Raw genomic sequence first — 13,935 nt, forward strand, 5'->3', positions numbered from 1 at the left:
CACACTGCGCTCTGAAAGCTTCAGGCGGCTATCCCTGAAGCCTGGAGAGCGAGAGGGGTCGGTGCGCACCGACCCCTCTCGCTCTCCAGGCTTCAGCGAAAGCAACGCAAAGCCAAGGAGTGCAGAGGGAGTGCTCCCTCTGTGCTTTGGAGGCTTCGCGTTGCTATCGCTGAAGCCAAGGAGCCTGTATTCGCTCCATAGGACGCACACACATTTCCCCTTAATTTTTGGAGGGGAAAAGTGCGTCCTATAGAGCAAAAAATACGGTAGGTTGGCAGGTCTCTAAATGTGACGCAAATCGAATTTCTCCCCATCTCTAGTTTTGGTCTGAAACATCTGGAGGGCACCAGCTATGGGAAGCACAAGGCAAGTCAACCCACCCGCCTCCCCCCCCCGCCCCCAAGATTCGCTTGCAGGGGCAGCTGCAGCCTGATTTTTAAGCTGCAGGTCCTTAAAAACTCCTCCTAACTGTGGTGGCATCACAGTGCTGAATCCACAGTACAGAGCCAGTTGTAGTGAAGGTGGAGCATATGCAGCCTGGTGCTCTTTAACTGACTCTGCTGTTCCTTAAATCAAGCTTAAGTGTCGGTGTTTCCAACAGAGACGTCGCTTTGACAGCTAACTGTACCCAGGAGGGTGATGCTGTAACGTACAAGTAAGGTATTATGAAATGGCCATACGCTTATCACACCATGGACGTCTCCAGCAGAGTATTGTGTAATCTGTTTGGAAGCAGCTTCCCGGTGGCTCAGGGAGAAAGGGGCAACATTACTAACTAGGCATGGGGGAGAAATTCAATTCAGTTCGCATTTGAAGTGCTGTGAAACACTCGTTCCTCGTTCGTAAGAAATCCATCATTTAGTGAGGCAACACCCGAACTTTGGAACTCTCTGCCTATTGTCATCAAGCATTATACTCTTCTCGGTGCCTGTTAAAAGCCTTTTTGTTTCAGCAAGCCCATCCAGGTATGTAGAAGGCTGTCAAGTGTTTTTAGCTGGTTTTAGCTTAGTATTTTTTGAATGCTTTAAATAGTTGTTTTTCTTTATTTCACTTATGATGACATTGTTCTTTTCATAAACCACTTCAATGTCTTTTTAAAAAAAAACACCAATTGAGCACTATGTAAGTTTTGGGAAATAAAGAAATAAAAAGACAAACCTACCTAATTCTCATTTCCTAAAACAATAAACAGAAGCCCAGCCATCCTTTGAAATTCATACTTCTCCAAATTTTGCAGTGCAGTTCTCCTAAGTGTTGTGTACAAAAGTTGCTTGTACTAGAAAGTGTGCCTGAAATGCATATGTTAGAGCAGATAACATGCAGAAATGCATTATATTAGGGAAAGTTGCCCTGCAAACAAGTGGGTTTTAGGGGAAATTGCACATAAACATGTGTATATGAGGATACTTAAATGCTGGAGGACTTCAGGGGAAACTGCAAATGGATATGGAAATGCGAAGAACTGAAGTTAAGGCTGGAAAATTGAGAAACTGAAATTGACAGATTTGCCCATTCCTAGCGCTGCCACCTGATCCTTTCACAGGAAATGGCCAGGATTCGAGCAGGACATCCAGCACGCATTACCGCGGTGCTTTAGCCAACTTATTTTTCCTTGGGGAGCTCCTATGCCTTTTACAAATTGCATAACTTCCACGCTGCGGAAAGCTCCTTGCCCTGCAGATGTTAATTGCAATAATTTATTGTTTGTATGTCAGTCTGTGGTTGTGTACCCAGAGAAGCTTACAGCATAAGGATACAGACAGCATAACGGAATCATCAAAATGCAAATAAAAGGCACTGTGCTTGAAGACCCAGACAGGGATGATGAGAGCCTGGGGAGAGGTAGACCCGGTTTAAATCTCTGCTCAGCCATGAAGCTCAACCTTCTCCTTGTCCCTCAGCCTTACTTACTTACCTTACCTTACTTAGCTTTAGCTTACCTACCTCACAGGGTTGTTGTGAGGAAGGGAAGAACCGCGTATGCTACCAAAGGTGGATATACATGAACTATAATAATGCTGCTTAACATTTGACAAGGTTCTGTGCCAATGTGAGAGGGAGAGAACAGTGACTCTTGTTGCTCTGGTGGTACTGGGATGACCTGATGTGGTTTTTTTGCTTCCTCTCACCAGGGTTCTGGTCCTTCCTGTGGTTTGTGAGCTTCTGCTTCCTGGCCAACCAGTGGCAGAGGACGCCATCGAGCAAAGAAGCACATTACGCAGGTGATGCAGCCAGGGCGGCCATTGCCTTCTCGTTTTTCTCCATCATCTCCTGGGTAAGCTTTGGTGTCCAGTGGTGATCCTGTGATGTGTGGAATACTAATAATAATAATAGTACTAGTGATGATAATAATAATAATAATAATAATATTTTACAGTCATACCTCAGGTTGAAGTAGCTTCGGGATGAATATTTTCGGGTTGCGCTCCGCGGCGACCTGCACGTAACAGAGCGTGTTACTTCTGGGTTTCACCGCTCGTGCATGCTCAGACGCTCAAAATGACGTCATGCGCATGCACGGAAGCGGCAAAACGCAACCTACGCATGCGCAGACGTGCAGTTGTGTCTTACGTTTACTTCAGGATGCAAACAGGGCTCCGGAACAGTTCCCGTTCGTATCCAGAGGTACCACTATATTTTATTTATACCCAGCCACTCTGGGCGGCTCCCAACAGAGGACTAAAAACAGAATAAAACTTCAAACATTAAAAACTTCCCTAAACAGGGCTGCCTTCAGCTGTCTTCTAAAAGTCAGATAGTTGTTTCTTTCCTTGACATCTGATGGGAGGGTGTTCTACAGGGCGGGCGCCACTACTGAGAAGGCCCTCTGCCTGGTTCTCTGAAGCTTTGCTTCTCGCAGTGAGGGAACCACCAGAAGACCTTCCGATCTGGACCTCAGTGTCTGGGCTGAATGATGGAAGTGGAGACGCTCCTTCAGGTATACTGCGCCGAGGCCGTTTAGGGCTTTCAAGGTCAGCACTAACACTTTGAATTGTGCTTGGAAATGTACTGGGAGCCAATGTAGGTCTTTCAGGACTGGTGTAATATGGTCTCGGTGGCCACTCCCAGTCACCAATCTGGCTGCTGTAGTTGTACTTGTAGTTTTAGGGTCACCTTCAAAAGTAGCCCCATGTAGAGCACGTTGCAGTAGTCCAAGCGGGAGATAACTAAAGCATGCACTACTCTGGCCAGACAGTCTACGGGCAGGTAGGGTATCAGCCTGTGTACCAGATGGAGCTGGTAGACAGCTGCCTGGAACACAGAATTGACCTGCAACTGCATGGACAGCTGTGAGTCCAAAATGACTCCCAGGCTGTGCACCTGGTCCTTCAGGGTCACAGTTACCCCATTCAGGACCAGGGAGTCCCCCACACCTGCTCGTCCCCTGTCCCCCCTAAACAGTACTTCTGTCTTGTCAGGATTCAACCTCAATCTGTTAGCCACCATCCATCCTCCAACTGCCTCCAGGCACTCACACAGGACCTTCACCGCCTTCACTGGTTCTGTTTTGAAAGAGAGGTAGAGCTGGGTATCATCTGCATACTGATGAACACCCAGCCCAAACCCCCTGATGATCTCTCCCAGTGGCTTCATATAGATGTTAAAAAGCATCAGGGAGAGGACGGAACCCTGAGGCACCCCACGAGTGAGAGCCCCCAACACCACTTTCTGGACACGGCCCAGGAGGAAGGAGGGGAACCACTGTATAACAGTGCCTCCAGCTCCCAGCCCCTCTAGACGGTCCATAAGGATGTCATGGTCAATGGTATCAAAGGCTGCTGAGAGATCCAGCAGAACTAGGAAACAGGGCAGAACTAGGAAGCGCCCTGGACTGAAAGGGAGGGCCTACCTGGAGATGCTGTCGGAAACCGAACCTGGGATCTCCTGCTTTTCCAAACAAATGCTCTGCCGTGGAGTTAAGAACCATCCCCTGGAAATAAATCAAGATTCCAGTCCTCATGGTTCTGAATCTAGGGTTGATTCAACTGGAATGTCAGGATCTACCTTGTATGATGTCAGACCATTGGTCCTTCAAGCTCAGTATTTAGATGCCTGCAATGACCAACATCCGCTTTTCAGTCTCTCCCTGTCCTATCCGGAAATGCCACTGGGGACTCTGCCATTGATCTATGACATAGGAACACAGGAAGCAGCCTTATACTGAATCAGACTACTGGTCCATCTAGCGCAGGAATGCCTGCAATGACTAGCAGCAGCTCTCCAGGGTTTCAGACCGGGAGTCTGTCCCAGCCCTGCCTGGAGATTGTGGGGACTGAATCATAGAATTGGAAAGGGACCCTGAAGATCATCCAGTACAACCTCCTGCAATGCAGGAATATGCAGCTTTCCCATATGGAGATTGAACCTGCGACCTTGGCATTATTAGCACCACACTCTAACCAACTGAGCTATCCCGTGGGACGTTCTGCATGCAGTGCAAATGTTCATCCGCTGAGCTATAGCCAATCCCCTTAAATACATAGTGACAGAGGAAGCAGTCTTATGCTGAGTCAGAGCCTTCATCCGTCCAGCTCAGGATGGTCTGCAGCCCTTGGCTGGCAGTGGCTCTCCAAGGAGTCAGGCAGAAAGTGCTCCAGTCCTGAGGCATCTGGTTGCCCACTATAAGAACAAGATGCTGGACTAGATGGTCCATTGGCCCAATTCAATTGCAAGACTCTCCTTACGTTCTTAGACTATTGGTCCATCTACTGTAGCTCAGTATTTCCCACACTGACTGGCAGCAGCTCTCTAGGGTTTCAGACCTGGGGATCCTACCCTCGGATCTGAGAATAGAACCTGGGACCTTCTGCATGCAAGGCCCTACTCACTGAACTATAGAGCCTAGGAAGCCAGACTTTTGGTCCATCCAGCTCAATAGTGCCCACACTGACTGGCAGTGGCTCTTCAAGGTTTCAGGCTGGAAACATTCCCAGCCCTACCTGGAGATGCCAGGGGTTAAACGTGGGACCTTCTGCATGCAAAGTCGATTTTCTATCACTGAGCTATGCAAAATAGCCCCATGAACAGGCATAAGATTGTCCTTTTAGCTGCTCAGTAGACACTGGAGAAGCCCCAGAAGTCTCTGTCCTCCTCTATGTTACAGCTTTTCAGGGATCCGAAGAAGGTGACCATCTCCCCCTCCCTCCATCAGCCAATCCAGGCCAAGCAGACATGGGTCACATCCATACCAGACATTCAAGCACTTTCAAAATGCATGGCTTCCTATGTCCTAAAATGTGTCGGATTCCACAGGAGGTGCCAAATGCGGCGCAGGAGTCCGTGTTTTGATCTGATGTGGCATGTGGCCTTTCAAGATCCTCTTCCCGCTTTTGCCTGCCTTTTCAAGCCACTCCAAGGGGGTGTTGACAGTTAACAGCAAACGCTCTCGGATTTGTTCCCCTTTCATACTGTCAGGAGCTGCTAAGGGAGATGTTAACAGAATGCTCTGATCTGAAGGGAAGCATTGCAGCATTTGTGTCTCGCACGGTTTGCATTTTAAACATGCATCCTTTCAAAAAGAAAAAAGAAAAAGATGGGGAACATTTTTGGCAAAGGAGGCATAGAAGAGTGACCTGAGGAACTCGAAAGGCTTCATCCTTCCAGTCTGCTCTGTGCTAGACCCCACCTTGCAAATTACACGATGGGATTCTGCCTTCCTGGTTTTGCAGAGCCTCCTAGATACATCACACTGTCCATGTTGTGTCAGTATTTGCCTAAAACTGGTGTGTGGGGAGAACCTTGGGCCCTCCAGATGTTGCTGAGCTACAACTCCCATCATCTCTGACCCTTGGTCATACCAAGTAGGGCTGATGGGAGTTGCCGTAGTTGGCTATGCTTTGCCTCCATTTTCAGAGGCAGTCACTGTGAGATCACAGGATGATGCACTAAACGGGCCATTGGCCTGATCCAGCAGGCTCTTAGGTCCTTACGTAGTTTGGCAACATCCAGAGGGCCAGAGTTTCTCCACATCTGGCCCAAATGTTATATCTGGGTTGGTTGGTTTTTGTCAGCAGCAGCAACAACTACTTGTATAAACAAGTTGTATACCACCCTTTATCCATAGATCTCACAGCGGTTCACAACATAACTATTTGAGTTTGAAAAGCTTGTGTTGCTGGATCAAGTTTGTCAGTTTTGTTGAATTAATGAAACTAAATAATTTTACAGTGGTACCTCGGCTTACATACGCTTCAAGTTACATACGCTTTAGGTTACAGACTCCGCTAGCCCAGAAATAGTGCTTCAGGTTAAGAACTTTGCTTCAGGATGAGAACAGAAATCGTGCTCTGGCGGCGTGGCGGCAGCAGGAGACCTCATTGGCTAAAGTGGTGCTTCAGGTTAAGAACAGTTTCAAGTTAAGAACAGACCTCCGGAATGAATTAAGTACTTAACCCGAGGTACCACTGTAATTGGATTTTGAATAGATGTGCGCTCGCTACTGTTTTTGAACTTTATTGTGTCCTTAGTGGGTTGTGCAAACCACCAATCCGAGCAACCCTTTTTTTATTACAGGGTTGGGGGTTACCGGGGATGAGTTGAGGGAACGTTTTGGGAGCGGCTGACCTAAACCTTTGTCTTCCCCGCAAAAGGTTGCCCTGGCCCTCAAGGCGCTCCAAAGATACCGGCTGGGAACCGACATGTCCCTGTTCGCCACGGACCAGTTCCCCACCGACCCCAGCGCGGCCTACCCAGGCTACCCCACCGGCAGCGGCGTGGAGAGCACAGAAACCTACCAGAGCCCCCCCTTCTCGGAGACCCTAGACACCAGTCCAAAGGGCTACCAGATGCCGGCATATTGAAGGGCAGGAGGAAGTCCTCTCCCTCCCTCAAGGTTGTATAGCAAATGGGAACCCGACCCAGAGAAATGGGGCAACTTTCCCTTTCATGGTGCAGTATAGTCAACTGGTTGGTTGCAAGTGTATGCTAAAGTACATTTTCTTTTTTAAAAACAAAAAAAATTAATGTGGCAAGTTAACGTAACTGGGTTCAACTTACTCTTAGCTAATGGTGCAGTGAATTCTCTACAGTGGTATTGGTTCTTGTCTTACCTGTCTGAGGATATTTTTTGAATTTTATTTTTTAAAAAACAACAGTGTTCCCTCTAAGCATGAAACGTTAGGATGGTTGCTACCAACTCCCATCTTTGTGAGCCGTCCCTGTGATCTTGGCTCATTGTGGCATTTTTTTTCCTGAATTCGCACACAGAAGCTGGCAATAGCCCAGCCTGTTAAGAGACGTCCCACTCCTTACACAGATAAGTAGATGCTATATTTTGTGCTTCCGGGGCTTAATCCAGAAAATTGCTCCCACTGTCTTCATCCTAGGAACCTTCCAGATCATCCTCTCCTATTTTTTTATTCCCTTGCTCTACAGCCCTAGAAAAAAGGTAGTTTTAAAGCAGCCTTCTTGCCCTCCAGTTGTTTTGGATTCCAACTCTCATAATCCCCAGTGGGAGCTGATGGGTGTCCAAAACATCTGGAGGGAACCCAGTTGGGGAAGACTGTTTTCAAAAGGAATGTGCCAAATTTAAAACCAAAAATAATGGTTGTGTTGATTTCATTTGTGTGTGTGTTTGTTATGTACTTGGCATATTTCCTGTGCTAAATGAGTGAAAAACCCTTCTGTATTAGCTGTGTTAGCTTTGCGATTCTGGTACCACAGGAAGTTTTTTTCTTTCTTTTCCAAATGGCTTTGATGCAAGAATCATTTTTGTACACCTTTTACACAAAAATTACTGCTCTGGGGTGAGGGTGGGGAAACAGTCACACTGTCAGGCCATCAGCCTTTAAGAGTCTCCTAGCAGTGGGGATATGTAGCATTCAGTAGCTCAGCTGTCGTCTAAAAATAGGGCTTGCTAACTGCTAGGGTCCTCATCGTATCCTCATGAGGAGTGTGATCCAGCCCACCAATTCTGCCTCTGCCTCAGAGATGGGGGACACACTTCAAGCAGTCTGGAAAAAGATGGAAGCGGAAAGGAAGAAATATGTCTGTTGAGGGAATAGCAGCAGGAGTGGAGGTTTCTTGTGACAGGCCATTTTCGACATGGTTGGCCTCAAGATGGCATCCATTAATTAGTTTTTCTTAATAAAAATTCCACCGCTATCAGTATGCGGCCATTTTGCCAGCCCCTTCAGTACCAAAAATTATCCACGCCATCCCTTTAAAATGGTTGTGTCTGGTAGAGGCCATTTTATTTTGAACACAGAGTGGAATAATGTGCATCACAGTATTTGTTGGGAATAGCTCCAGCCTTACTCTGTAAAGAAAGTTTGGGCAAAAAGTTTCACTGTGGCAGACAAGAGAAAACGAAAAGACAGTTGGATGTCGGAAACCAGAGAGAAAAGGCTAAATTCCCATGAAGATGTAGTAATGCTTAAGGGTTACAAAGAGAGTAGGCTTAAATTAAATTTAAACTATGAGAAGATGGGTAAGTGAACTGAAATAAAACGACGCTGCCTTTTAAAGTGATTTCAGCAGCAAGATGTAAATTATTTTATATTAAGGCGGATCCCGATAATCTGCCATTCTCATTCAGCTGTAACTCTGGAGAAATTTGATCTCTGAAATTCCACCATGAAGATAGGGCCCCAATCCAGTAAGAGAGAGCTGCATGTGCAAGGAAGCTTTCGTGGACATATGCCCTTAACAGTTTGATACACAATATTTCCGTGAAGGTGGCCAAATTGGCTGGAACTAAGAGTGTCCCATTTCAGTCTTTCAGATTTTACAATGGAAGGCCATCAGTCTTGTGGACAAAGACCTATATAGGGTTTACACTGATACAGAGAATGGTATTGATACAGGGTACACACAGAACTGTAGCAATATTTTCCTTAGAGAGAACACTGGCATTTTAGCAGTATACAAAATTGTGTCTAAATATTTTTTCGGGGGGAGGGAGGGCAGACAAACACACACACACACACACACACACACACACACACAGAAAGTCACAAAAGTATAATACATTTAAATGTTTCTTTAAATCGATTGTATATGTGAAATAAATGTCTGTTCAGTAAAGTGTATTTTTTCTAACTATAAAGAAATTCATTCAGAGTATCCTTGTATTAATTGTAAAGAGAAAGAAAGCGATTACGTTCTGTCTGACTAGTAGAACTGCCTTGGTCAGTAGTGTTAATGTGTTATATATTACAATTTTGAATGTATGCACCTCAATGCCTACATCTGTATTCTCTTCCTTTCCAACCCATTCCTAACCTGCCCCACAATTAGCACTGCGGTTTATACAAAGCTGTGTCATTCAGACAGGACTAAGGCCAAGTGCAAGAGACTTCGGGGCCATTGATGGAAAAGCCAGAATACTCCCCCCCCCCACCCCGCCTTCTCCTGTATTTGGGAAGCTCTGGGTAACATACAGGCCCAGCATCACTGTGGAGTCGATTCTTCAGAAACCTTAATTCCCATTGCCCATTCCAGTCTGGCTGAGTTGTAGTTCAGAACACCTGGAGGGCGCCAGCTTGGAGAAGGCTAACTTAAGGCCTCAGCCACTGTCATGCTGGGGCTGATGAGGGTTATTGTCCAACAGCTTCTGCAGGGCCATTACTTCCACAACTCTGCTTTAGGTTAAAGACAAATGCCAACCTTCTTCACCCAGCACATAGTTAAACTATAGAACTTCCTTCCACAGGAGGCAGTGATGGCCATCCACCAACTTGGATGGCTTTTAAAAGACTGGACAATTTCACGGAGGAGAGGGCTATCAATGGCTCTTAGCCACGATGGCTAAGCTCTGCCTTCATGGTTGGAGACCTCAATGCTTCTGAATGGCCGTTGCTGGAAACTGTAGGAGGGGAGAGCTGCCGCCGTTGTGCTCAGGTCCTGCTTGTAGGGTTCCCAGAAGAGGCATCTGGTTGGCTACTGTGAGAAGAGGCTGCAGGGTGCTGGACTAGGTGGGCCATTGGCCTAATCCAGCAGGCTCTTCTGATGTTTGCATGTTCACCTGCATACTTTGGAAAAAGGTGTGCAGAAGTCGGCAGGATGAAGCTCAGGCTCCATCTGAAAGCTGATTTGGAGTTCTCAGTTTGGAGTGGCAAAGGTACTTGCTGTTTGGGCCAACAGGAAGGACTCTTGAGGGGACTGGCATTTGGGGCAAATTTAGATAATCTACAAGTTTATCTTTTTTTGGGGGGGGAGGGATAGATGAGCAGGAAAATAATATATACTTGGCTAAAGTTATATATTGGCCAGTCAGTCCTTTATATTGTGTGGGCAAACTATCCAAGCCGACAAGTAATAGATGAATGAGCTGATTTCACCTGCTTTTGCCAGGAAAAATATTGCTGGCAAGTTGTGGATCTCCTTTGAATTCTTTTGCCACTACTGTAATCCTAAAACATATTCTCTCCCCACACCCTGCTTGTAAAAAGGTGTAGCAGCTACTTAAATTTATCCCCTGAATGCAAATGGTGCTTCTCTTGTAACTGTAGCTCTGACTTCCTCAACCTGGATGTTTTGGGATGACACATTCCATTTGCACCAACTAGGACAGCCTCTGCTTTAAAGGCAGTACTAGGTAGATGATGGGGTAGGCAAACATGTCGATACCTTGCAAGAGATCAGGTGGCATGCATGCATCTATCGCTGATTGCAGTTGTTGGTGCCCAAGCCCAGCACCCAAGTGGTCTTCCTGCCCGGCATTGTAAGGGGGAAATAGTTGCCACAAGCCAGTAGAGAAAGCTGTGGGCCCCCTAAATGGGTGGTGAAAACGGCATCCACTTGGTGAATTGGTTAGCAAGGATCTGTCGAATCAAGGTGAGGCTCACAAACTGCACATCCAGAAATAACTTGCTTTGTTTCCTGCCACTGGAGAAAAGGCAGGGAGCTGACTAGTTGGGTGTGACTGGGCTTCAAAATCCTTAAATCTTTCAAATTATCACGCTGAACCTTTGTGTAGGTTTGCCAAGTTAAGTAAACCAGCCAATGAGACTTTGGCCTGTTGCCACCACTCTGCAATTAAAGTAAAAAGCCACTGCCGGAGGCGTTAAAAGCATTCGCTCTCCTTGTTTCCATGTGCTCCTATCAGCACTCAGCCAATGTTTTGCGACTCAAGCCATGTAACAGGGACTCATCAGAGGAACTGTGTACACAGAGCTCTAACCAAAATACATTCTTACAGATTACATGGTAGATAATGAGTAGGAGCTGTTGGTAAGTTGTCCTGTTAGTTCCCCCTGCCCCATTCCTGTTTTTCTTGAGATCAGTGCTCAGTGTTCATCTCCCATCCATCTTTCTGCCAGAGACCATTAACCCACGGCTTAAAGTGGGGGGGGGGGGGAAGCACTTTCACAAAGGGGTGTGGAGCTGGTCAAACCCCATCAGTCCTCGGCACCTGTGCTGCTTTTGTGATGCTCATCCAGGCATTGAAAATGTGTCAAAATAACTTTCTGCTTTGCCAAAAGGGGTTGTTTGCAACTTGGGAATGCCTGTCTTGCACTGCCATCAGTGCTCTTCGTGCACAACAGTTCAGGGTATGGAAAAGCTGCCTCTTATCTCAACGGGACCACAAACTCACATGGCTGGGGTGAAGGTGCCACAGCTTGCTTCTGGCACTCAGGGCAAACCACAGCTCAGAGTTTACCCTGAAGAGGAAATTGCCAGTAGCCTCCACCCAGAGCAACTAAAAGCCTTGACCAGAGCCATTGCGACAACCACCTGTTTTAAAAAGCAGTCAGGATTATTTGTCAAACAAACACCTTGTGGTGAAAGCTGACTTTTGACACCCAGGCTGTATTTTCAGGGCCCACCCTATTCCTGTGACTGCCATTTCTTTTTAACTGTTGTTAATACTGAATTTTAACTTGTTGCACTGCTGGTGAAGTGCAGGAAATACATTTAATGACATGCCAGCCACACTGCACATAGGCAAAGAAAGCAGGCTTTGGGAACGGGTTCCATGCTTTATGGGAAATGCCTGCTAAGTGCAATTAGAGGAAGGGTGGCTGACCTCATCCTCCTCTGAAATCCAGATAGAGCCAGAGCTCTGGTCCTGACTGCTGCAAGCCCAACATGCAGTTGCTTCAGGCTATACTCACAGTTGGTTGATTGACTGATTTCGTTTGTAGTCCGCCTTTTTCTCCAAGGAGCTCAAGTTGGCATACATAGCTCTCCCCCTCCTCAATTAATGCCAACAATGCTGAGAGGTAGGTTAGGTTGAGAGGCAGTGATTGGCCCAAGGTTGCCCAGTGAGCTGTGTAACTGATTGGCGATTTGAACCCTGGCCTCTCATATCTTAGTGTGCCAATCTAACCACTACACCACACTGGCTTTGCAGTCACCTGGTTGAGCATCCTGCAACCAGCATGCTAGAGCAAAATAAGAGTAACATGCCCCAAGTTTCTAATTATGCCGGGAGCAGAAAGTTGTCACGCTTGGTTGCGGCCGCAGAAAACCATCTCACGTCTTCTAAACCATGCTTGTCAAGATGAGCGCAGCAACCTTTTCCATCATATTCTTAAGGAAATAATCATGGTGTGCCCTAACCCAGTTCTGTCCTTTCTCCTGTGGGGCTGGCAGAAGCCTTACTACAGTCTCACAGACACCCTTTTCCCTTCCATGAGGAAACGCCATCACCTAATCCTCCAAGTGCTACACAGAATGGCAAAGTTGATCACTTAATGTTTGCCAAGTCTTTATGCTGCAGGAGTAGAAACAGGTTAACTCTCACCAGGCTAACTCCAGCTACCTATAAGCCCTTTGCTCCTTCCATTCCAATACAGAGCATCTTTATGAAAACCCCTTCGCCTCTTTTGACGTCCTGCAATATACAGGCAGGGGAAACTCATTTTGCTCAAAGGTTCACTCATTTGCCTTTAATAGACTGTGTAGAGGCTACCACAGAGACAGACAGAGAAAGCCTTTCAGGGTGAGCAAGGCCCAATAATACCTTTTTAGTACAGAGAGAGAGAGAGAAGGAAGCCTCCCTTTCATTTTGCTGCAAGTATGCAGTTTGACCTCACATTGTTTTCATCGTTTTTAATAGGATACCAAACATACAGATACCTCCCTTAAAAAGCAGACTGCTTCAAACACACAACAAAAAGTTGCAGTTGTTAGTGACCCAACGTGCACTGTGGTAGAAAAGTGAACTGTGTGAACATAGGGGCTTTCAATGTTTATAGTTCTATTTTTGTCTGTATATATAACGATAGATAGATATAACATTTTGGAAAGACAAAGCATCACTCTGTGACTGTGTTATTTTAATTGTCTGTATACCAACTGCAACTTATTTTTCAATAAACATTTAAAAATGAACAGCTCGAGACCTCTTGACATTCGGCTGGATCAAGTGTAAAGGGGGAAGGAAGTGAGAGAGACCTGTGGGTGACTGAAACAGCTAAAGGATGCTTATAAATAGCTGACAGAAATAGTAAGAATCTAAACCAGGCAGGGTGACACATGACAGACATTGGCTTTTTAAAGCCACCAACAGTTGAGAAGTTTTAAGCACAGCAGACCAGCTAGCAAAATCTATTGTGAGCTGGAAACTTATTTGTGAGTCAGAGCCAGTTGTATGTTCAATTTCATACTATTTCTGCTCTTTAAAACAAAAAGGGGGGAATACAATTGCCAAGAACAGCTGCCTGATTTTATTTCACTCTTTCCAATGGGACTCAGGTGGGATGCCTGTGGTTGCCTTCAATAAGCCAGAGCAGACAGAATTGCTCTGGGGGAGAGCACTCTACCTGCTACATGGGGCCTCCCAAACTACTTCTTGATGGGCACAATGAGCACAGACATACAGCTAGATGTATCAAAAGGATCACTGAGAACATTTGGTGAGCTGTTCTGATCTCCCACAGAACCAGGAATCCTAACTCTGCAGGTTTCCCATGTTTGTGGGAAGTGTGTGTATTTGTTTCCCGTGTTTGGTGGGGCTACAGGAAATATGACCCTGCCTTCCTTTCCAAC

The 13,935-nt window shown here is 46.3% G+C and overlaps 1 protein-coding gene across 2 annotated transcripts in view; it reads left to right on the forward strand.

Annotated features, from left to right (window-relative positions):
• Positions 1 to 13,278, forward strand: part of SYNGR3 (synaptogyrin 3) — a 37,022-nt gene extending 23,744 nt beyond the window's left edge. For both annotated transcript variants that reach the window (XM_080981749.1, XM_080981750.1), the window contains exons 3-4: positions 2,133 to 2,275; positions 6,591 to 13,278. In XM_080981749.1, the coding sequence (XP_080837875.1) occupies positions 2,133 to 2,275; positions 6,591 to 6,800 (353 nt within the window). In that variant the 3' untranslated portion in view covers positions 6,801 to 13,278. The remainder of the gene's footprint in view (positions 1 to 2,132; positions 2,276 to 6,590) is intronic.
• Positions 13,279 to 13,935: the final 657 nt, after the last annotated feature.

Source organism: Podarcis pityusensis (assembly GCF_964106645.2).
Source record: "Podarcis pityusensis genome assembly, chromosome: 14".
NCBI classification, from domain to species: Eukaryota; Metazoa; Chordata; class Lepidosauria; order Squamata; family Lacertidae; genus Podarcis; species Podarcis pityusensis.